At 25.7% G+C, this 9,713-nt stretch overlaps 2 protein-coding genes across 2 annotated transcripts; one reads left to right on the forward strand and one right to left on the reverse strand.

The window, feature by feature from the left end:
- Window positions 1-1,587: 1,587 nt before the first annotated feature.
- On the forward strand, window positions 1,588-4,365 carry PmUG01_08050900 (conserved Plasmodium protein, unknown function; the record flags this gene model as incomplete). Its single annotated transcript, XM_029004685.1, has 3 exons — window positions 1,588-3,620; window positions 3,758-3,901; window positions 4,134-4,365. The coding sequence occupies 3 exons, from the start codon at window positions 1,588-1,590 to the stop codon at window positions 4,363-4,365; spliced, it is 2,409 nt and encodes an 802-aa protein (XP_028861350.1).
- A 1,395-nt stretch (window positions 4,366-5,760) lies between these two features.
- On the reverse strand, window positions 5,761-9,420 carry PmUG01_08051000 (conserved Plasmodium protein, unknown function; the record flags this gene model as incomplete). Its single annotated transcript, XM_029004686.1, has 1 exon — window positions 5,761-9,420. One exon carries the CDS (start codon window positions 9,418-9,420, stop codon window positions 5,761-5,763), a length of 3,660 nt encoding a protein of 1,219 aa, XP_028861351.1.
- Between the last annotated feature and the right edge of the window lie 293 nt (window positions 9,421-9,713).

Genomic DNA, 9,713 nt, shown 5'->3' on the forward strand with positions numbered 1-9,713 from the left:
GTAGCTATGAAAAAAATATTATATATTTTACCCTTTTTATATTTAATAATGAAAGTATATATTTTTACGTGTCAAGTACTATTACACAAGGTGGCATAAAAGCATTGCTTTTGAAGTATTACGTTTTACAATATTTATATTTATACATATTTATAATATATGCATATTTTATACGTACCACACCGCTAGAATTATACACTAGGAAAATAATTACATGTATAGCATATAAAGGATATATGTACCTATTTTATATATACATATAATTTAAAATACTAAATTATACTGAAATTTTTTTAAATTTATTCTGTAAAATAAAAATTTCGTCAATTATTTTACATAAAGATTTTGGTTTTTATTTTTTCAATTTTTTTAATTTTAATTTTTTCCTTTTTTCATTTTTTCAATATTTAGTTTTTTTCCTTTTTTCATTTTTACAATTTTTTAATATTTCAATACTTCGATTTTAATTCTTTGCCTCCTTTTTCTTATGTGCAGTACAATACCATTTAAATGCATCATATATTTGCAGAAAAGAGAAGCTTACAACTTAGGGTTTCCTTCGTTCATCAGTATATTATACAAAAAAAAAAAAAAAATATATATATATATATATATATATATTGGAAAAAGGAAGTAAAATTTAAAAGAGGTCTGCACTGCAATAAATATATATATATATATTTATATATACATTACATGTATTATGCATATTTATTGTACATAAGTATATATATATTGTACTTAGGTACAAAATGTATTTATATCTTATACATAATTAATTTTCGTCGTAGTGAAATGCATAAATAGCAAAATTTAATTTAAAAAAAAAAAAAAAAATCTTGTAAAAATATGTAAACAAATAAAATTTACCGTTTTTTTTGTGAATCAGTAATTAAATATTAAAAGAAAAAAAAAATCGTTTTAAATTGTGAATTTCTATAATATTTTTGACGTTAAAGTTTAAATGCCACATGAGAGTACGTTTATATGTACGTTTATATATGTACCTTATATATGTGCTTTTGTATGTACTTTTATATGGGATTTGCTATTTGACTTGAACTAATTAATTTTTACGCATTTTGTTTAATTTTTTACAATTTTTTTTATATTTTAATTTTTTTTTATCCCTACCATGCATTTAAATAACATCTATTTATGTTAAACGTATGAAGTGCATTTATATATGCATATATATATATATATATATGTATAACGTATGTATAATGTATATAAGTATGATGCATATATGTATGTTGTAAGTATACATACCGTACATACATCGTACACATATACAAATGTACACTAATTAAATGTAGTAATATTTAGAGCACAGTATACGGTTGTATGTAGTATAGAGGAGGTTTTTTTTTTTTTTTTTTCCAGCCTTTTTTTCTGCAATTTTTTTTTTTTTCTAGCCATTTTTTTTCTTTCCTTTTTTTATTTCCTTTTTTTCTTTCCTTTTTTTCTTTCCTTTTTTTTTTCCCCCTTTTTTTCTCCCCCTTTTTTTCTCCCCCTTTTTTTCTCCCCCTTTTTTTCTTCCTTTTCTTTTCTCCCCTTATTTTCCCTCCTTTTGCATTTTACCCTATGATGAATTCATACGCAGACGATAATGTACAAGTTATGAACAATTCAGATGATGTACTTCAAAACGCAGAAATGAATGATTCGACTTCAGGTCACAATGTGAATGATGGTTATAGAAATAATAATAATGTAGATGATGAATATAGGAATGGAGGGAGTTACTATGAAAAGGAAAATTACCAAGCAGGATACGATGTAGATAATAATCATAGAAATGATTCTAATGATCGAAATGACTTAGCACAAGGAGCTTGTGGTGACAATTATATGTATGACATGAACTTTAACAACAATTCAAATAAAGAATTATTGTTAAATGTAGATAAGAAAAAGAAAAAAAATAAATACGATAACATGTTCAATGTAAAAAATGAAAAGAAAGGTGAAGAAATAAAAGACATTCCTTACTGCTCCTTCAACAATTTTGAGGAAGGTGCACTTGGAATAGGAGGAGCAGCAGGTGTAGGTGCAGCAGCGATGATAATGAATAATGAAGAAGATCTAAATGAGAGTAATGATTACAATTCATTTAATAAAGAGAAGTTGAAAAAAATGGATAGGAAGAAAAAAAAGATACTTGAAAAGAATAAGAAGAAAAAAAAGGAGGATAGTAATAATAATAATAATAGTACATTAGATGACAAAAAGTTTAGTGAAGTGTATAATTCTATATATGAAAATTTAAAGAAAAAAAAAGAAATTAAACAAAACAATAATGAAGGTAATTATACAAATAAAAATGATTACTACGAAATCAATTACAATTCTTCAGATCAAGTTAATTCTGTATCAAGTGTAGATGATGATTCTCTTTTTAATGATGATGTTTTAAAAAAATATATTATTGGTCAGGTGTTAAATATAATAAGAACATCATTCCATTGGGCTATTACTTCTTTTTTTTTAATATTTTTATTTGAGCATTTTTCAATATTTTATGTATATAGGTTAGTATCATTTCTTACCTTATTTTTATTTACCCCTGTATCTATATATTTAGTAAAGAAAAGGAGTATAAAATTCTTTTTAATAGCAACCAACACAGTTCGGTTAGTTATATGGGGATTCTGTATACCGTTCTTATATACGCTTTATACAGATGAGATAAAAAAGTATTACATAAACCGGTTTTATGAACTGATTTTTGCCATATTACTAATTGTTGACAACATACAAGTGAATATATCAAATTTAATTGATATTGATAATAATGGTATAGATTTTTTATCCAAAAAATATGACCTCAAGATTAATGAGAAGGCAAAAAGGAAATTCCTCACATTACATCAGTTTTTCTTCGATGCATCTTTTATAGTTGTAAACCCATTGATTATTTTTATTATGTACTTGTTCAGCAATTTTTTTAATGATATATATCTTAGAGACGTTTTTGTATATTTGTCTTCTTTCATTTTTGCTGTCATAACGATTATAACATTAGTTGTATATGCATCAGGTCTAGAACAAGCAGAGAGATCATTAAGGAGGAATAGCACTAATGACCATAACTACCAATCACAAAATACAGTAGATAGTATTGAAGACGGAAATGAAGAAAAGGATTATAACAATGAAAACGATTTTGAAAGATATTATGAAAAACAAAATAATAAAAATGAGAAATATGTAACGTATAATAACTATCCTAATATATATAATGACCAAACGAAAAAATACTTAACTGATAGATCACATGTTGAATATGATCATTATAATAATAATAATGAGTTGTCACTTAATGATCAGTATAAAAAGCAGTTTTCAGAATTATATAATAATATTTTACGTATTAAAAATGAGAAGACGTTGCTATTTTATATTTGTTCCTTGTCTTATTTAAATAGTGTAGAGGATATAATGATTCTAATGCTCATTCCGTTAACGTCTATCTATGTGTCAGAGTTTTTTTACATAAACAACATATTCCTTCAGGTTGTTGTTGCAGTTATATTGATATCGTTGACAAAGTGCTTTGAAAACATATCTTACTATTCGAACAAAAAGAACATCATAGCGCTCAAGGACATTTTTATGTAAGATTCAGTGCGTTTTCAAGCGTATTAAATGTGCATGAAATGCAGCGTATACATTCAGTTTATAACAAATTAGCACATTTCTGCGTTTGAGTAAAAATTTGCATATTTTTTTTTTTTTTTCTTTTTTTTTGCAGAGGAATCATCCTATCGGGAGCCTCCTTATTGTTTTTTTTCTTCCCCTTTTTGATGATAAATCGTTTGAACATTTACAGCTTTTTAATGTTCTACATAATTTGTTGTTTATTCTACTTTTTTTTCTCAACGAATCTTAAGACAACGTAAGGGCAAAAATTGTGCTGTTAGGGACGCGATATTTTGTGCAACTTTACTAAGCTTTTTTTTTTTTTTTTTTCATGTCATATTTTTTTTTGTTTTTCAACGTTTGTCATTTTGTCATTTTGTCATTTTTGTCATTTTTGTCATTTTTGTCATTTTTGTCATTTTGTCATTTTTGTCATTTTGTCATTTTTGTCATTTTTTTTTTTTTTTTCCCCTTTACCACTTTTTTAGGCTGTCGCTAAACTTGCAGAAATACGTAAAGGAGTCGAAGTCAGACATTTACAATTTCGTCGGACTGTTCATGTCATTTGTTAATTTAATATTTGTCATTTTAACCTCCTTCTTTTTGTCAATATTGGATAATTTTGTTATTAACTATGTAATTATATGTTTCTTTTTAATTTTGCTATTAGGCCTGTTTTATTTGTGGGCGCATTTTACCTTAAGAAAGGGCAATAATTAGAATTAAAAGCTATTAATATTTCTTTAATTTTCGTTATCCTTATAGTTATCATAATTATCATTGTAATTGTCATTACCATGAGCTTTTTCGTTATCTTTATCCAAATCTTTTCTTTATATTTATTTGGATCTTTACTTTTTTTTTCCTTTTTCCTTTTTCCTTTTCCCTTTTTCCTTTTTCTTTTTTTTTTTCATTTTTTTTTTTTTTTTCATTTTTTTTTTTTTTTTTTTTTTTTTTTTTTCCTGCATAGATTATACACAATTATGTAAACAGTATATGCAATTGGTGTTTAACTGTGATATTATATTTTTTTATGGTAATCTCATATGATGCTACATTATTTATTTTATATTATTTTACACTAATTTATTTTGTAGTACTTTATTTATTTTTTTTTTTTTTCCTCATTTTTTAATTACGTACATTTTGTATCTCTTTGTTAAGATAATCTTTTTGTTAGTTTTTGATAATTTTATAAGCCGATTTGATACTTTGATAGTGATTAATTATTTACATGTTGGAATGAATGTATAATGAAATTTTTTTTTTTTTTTTGCCTGAACTGCTAAGTAGAGCAAAAATCGTATATACACACATGTATTTACGCGTATGAGGGTAACATATGAATTATGTGTGTGTGTGTGTGTGTGTGCAGATATGCATTTAGGTATAAATGTCCATTTGACAATTATATATAACCATATGAGGCTTCTCTCTCTGGCCCTCGAATAGCACATTTGTACAGAAGCAGCACAATGTTATTCTTTTACTCATCACACACCCACCCTTAAAATATTACATGTTTAGGATATTTATTTATTTTTCATCCTTTTGATTATATATTTGAAGCAGATTAAAATATTATTTTAAAATTTATTAACCTGTTTAGGAAAACATGCATTGTGTGCATGTAAAATATTACATCATAAAATATTTTTAAAAGATAGTATATGATACAACAACATATGATATATATATTTTTACTTTATGAAAAAAAAAAGCTATAAAAGGAAAATATATACTCAAAAAAGTGTGTACAAAATATATGAAACCTATTTTGCTCTTTTATTTAAACAATGATCATACAGGACTAACAAAAATAAGTTGCTCTGTGCACGTAAATTTTTATGCGGCACTGAACACAATAAAGTTATACAAAAAAAAAAGAAAAAAAGAAAAAAAAAAAAAAAGAGAAAAAAAAAAAAAAAAGAAAAAAAAAGCTATTTTAAAAAATGTGACAAAAACAAAAAAAAAAAAAAAAAAAAAAAAAAAAAAAAGGAAACAAAAAGGGGAAAAATGCAAATGGGTATAAAAAATAGGATCAAAAAAGGAAAAAAAATGGAACTTAGTAGTACAGCAACGGGCAAGCAAAAATATCTCCCACCCCCCGTTTCTTCACTTTTTTGATCTTTTTGAGTTAATTAATTCAATTTCTTTATTTGAAAAATTAAACGAGTTATAAATGACTGAGACATAGTCGTCAATTTTAACCCCGGCGGGGATTTGTGAAATGAAATTTAAAAGAATATTTTTCTGATACGTGACATGTTCATAATTTCCGCTGATCGATTCATAATTTTTTATTTGACTTTTTAAAGAATTAATTTGTTCTTGTAAGTTTTTTTTATCTCTCTTTTCTTCATTTATTATAAATTCGTAGGTTTCTAATTTTTTTTTTAATTTTTTATACTCATTTGGATAAATTGGTATCTTTGTGTCATCGCTTTCTCTATTTTTTTCCAGCAAAGTTGAGTCTGCTGAGGGTAAGCGCTTTGGAGAATTAAAACTATCAACCGTATGATTTTGCACACCGAGATTTTGCACACTACGATTTTCCTCATCATTGTCCTTACCCGTCCACTCATCTGCCTGATCCATTTCATTCTTTCCTTTTTCACAACTGTCCAAATTTTCATTTTCATTAAATTGGCTAAAATTTTCCGATGTTTTTCTTTTTCCTTCATTCGAAAAAGTCAACTTTTCAATTTTGTATAACAAAGCTTCAATCTTATCTTGCAATAACTTTTCTTTATTTTCATATATTTCTTTAATTTGACTAATCTTCTTTTGCGTTTCCATATCGAACTGTTCTTTAAACTTTTTTTCTAATTCCATTTTTTCCTTTTTTATTTGTTTTTTTAAATCTACTATAGCTACATTTTGCTGTTCTCTCAAATTTTTTTCTTTACATATTTCTAACTCAAGGAGTTTACATTTCTCAATGAGATTCGTAATTTCCTTTTTATAAGTCTCCTTGTCTTGTTCATATTTTAATATGGTATTGTTTAAATCTTGAATAAGGGAATCCTTTTCCTCCAAACTTTTATAATTTTCATTCGTTTCATTAATTAAAGTACTCACTTTGATTTTATACTCGTTATATTCTTTTTCAATTTCTAATTTCTCTTCTTGTATTTTATTAAAATTTAATGCTTCCATTTTTTTACATTCATTTAATTCGTTTTGAAAAATGTCCTGAACACATGCAGGAATTTTAATATTTCCATGCCTCTCTTCAAAAATGTTTTGTGGAATGATAAAATATTCCTTATTTTGTTTGAAGCATATAAGGCGACTATTGTCCGTAGCAAAGCAGAACAAAACGTCGTTATCCGTTAAATTACAATCCAGCACATCCTGCTTCTGCTTATGCTTGTTCATTTTATCATCGTTCTCCTGTTCTAATGCGTAAATTATCGCTTCTTTTTCTTCTAACTGTATTTTCAAAATTTTATTTTCTTCGTCCAGTTTGTTTATCTCATCAATATGCGAACTAATTTCCTTTTGTAATTTATAATTTGTGTCCTGTTCAAAGTCATATTTTTTACATAACTCATTATGAAGATTATTTTGCTGTTCTAAAGCCTTTTTATATGTAATCATTTCTTCTGTATATTTAGAGCTCCATTTTTCTATTTCTTCTTCCTTTCTTTTAATTTCACTTGAATATTTTGCTATTTCTTCTTCATTATATTTACATTTCATTTTTAATTCTTCAAATTCTTTTTTATTATTTAAGGTGTATGCCTTAAATTTCGATAGAAGACAAATTTTTTCCTTTTTCATATTTTCCATCGATTTTTTCAACTCATTTATTTCTTCAAGTAAATGTGTGCATTTATTATTTAAATGTACATTTTCATTGTTGTTATTAATTGGAATAGATCCATCGGTTTCGTCCTTGTTATTATAACAGTTGTCTACTTGCTCGTTATCATCTATGCAACTTCTCTTGTTTATAAGGCGATCTTTGTCATTAGCATCCAAGTTAGAACATTTGTTATTTATTTCCGAATTATCCTTTCGGTTGGGAGTATTGACACGGCTGTCCTTATCATCCCCACTAACGATGTGCGTGTTTAAGTGATCCTTCTTAACTTCATCAGAGTTATTTAGATCAGGGTTACATAGATCAGTGTTATTTCTATCAGTACTATTTTCTCTGTCGCTAATTTCATCGTTATTATTTTCATCCTCATTCGTATCTTCCTCTTTCCTTTTATACTCCTCTTCATCACCTACATTAATAAAATTGTTTTCCTCATTCTCATACACTTTTTCAATATTAATACCATAACTCATGTTACCGTCGCATAAGTTATAGTTGCTTATATTACTACTACTTCTGTTACCACTACTTCTGTTACCACTACTTCTGTTACCACTACTTCTGTTACCACTACTTCTGTTACTACTACTTCTGTTACCACTACTTCTGTTACCACTACTTCTGTTACCACTACTTCTGTTACCACTACTTCTGTTACTACTACTTCTGTTATCGTCCCTTATGTTATCACAATTACGATCCCCACTTTCATCGCAGTTGTCATTATTATTACTATTATTACTATTACTATTACTATTATTAATAGTAGTATTATTAGTAGTAGTATTATTATTACTATTATTATTACTGCTATTACTATTATTATTAGTAGTAGTATTATTACTATTACTATTATTATTAGTAATAGTAGTATTATTAATAGTAGTATTATTAGTAGTAGTAGTATTATTAGTAGTAGTATCATTACTGCTATTGCTATAGTCATACTCATCCAAATTGCCATGCTCACAATTGTTAGTGTTGTTTCTGTCATTACAATTATTACTATGTGTATAATTATTGCTGTCCTTGTAACTGTTCATGTTCATGATGCTGTTATTCGCACAGTCGTCACTATCGTTCATGTAATGCTTATCAGTATGATTATCACTAATATCATTATTATTATCATCATTATTATCATTATTATTATTATCATTGTCATTATCATAATTATTATCATCATTATTATTATTATTATCATTATCATAATTATTATCATCATTATTATTATTATTATTATTATCATTATCATCATTATTATCATCATTATTATCATCATTATTATCATTATTATTATTATCATTATCATTATCATAATTATTATCATCATTATTGATTCCTTTCCAATTTTCCTTGTTACTGCTCCTTACTGGGTAACTTTTGGGGTCTTTGACCCCTCTTGTTGGGAACATATTGCAGTATTCTGAACTATCTGTAAAATTAACAGAAGTGCTCCGAGATTTACAATAATTATCATCATTTAAAAATGCATCGTATACCATATCAGTGGACGTTGCTTCCTTTTCATAGTTAAATGAGATTATATTATTATTCATTTCATCGAGATCTTCTTTTGCTTTATTGTAATTATGTAAAACCTTCTCCGAATTGGTAATTTTATTACTGTTATTATATGGCATCAAATATTTTTTTCCATTTTTTTCCTTTAAATTTTCTTGATCCATTTTAAAATTAGTTGTGCAAAAAGTGTCATTTAAAGTTCTGAACAAGTCATCATCTTTTAAATTTTTTTTTTCTCTTGAATTAAGACAATAAGCATTATTTTGAAAAGAATTTATTTCTACAAAGTGTTCCTTTCCGTTGTTGTAATTTATACTACTTTGATAGCTATCGATTTGTTCAAAATTATCATCATCACTTTCTATGAACACGCCGCCCTTTTCTTTAAAGCGGCTTCCGAACGCGTCATTTTCATTCAGCATTTTTATTCCTCATTCAGGGTGCTGTTTTATTTATTTATTTAATCTATTTATTTTACTTATTTATTCTACTTATTTATTCTACTTATTTATTCTACTTATTTATTCTACTTATTTATTCTACCTCTTTATTCTACTTATTAATTTTACCTATTTATTCTATTTATTTATTTTACTTATTAATTTTACTTATTTATTCTATTTATTTATTTTACTTATTTGTTCTATTTATTTGTTCTATTTATTTTTTTTAATTTTTTTATTTTATTTTATTTATGCCATTACAATATTAAACT

The sequence above is a fragment of the Plasmodium malariae genome (genome assembly GCF_900090045.1).
Source record: "Plasmodium malariae genome assembly, chromosome: 8".
Classification (NCBI taxonomy): Eukaryota; Apicomplexa; class Aconoidasida; order Haemosporida; family Plasmodiidae; genus Plasmodium; species Plasmodium malariae.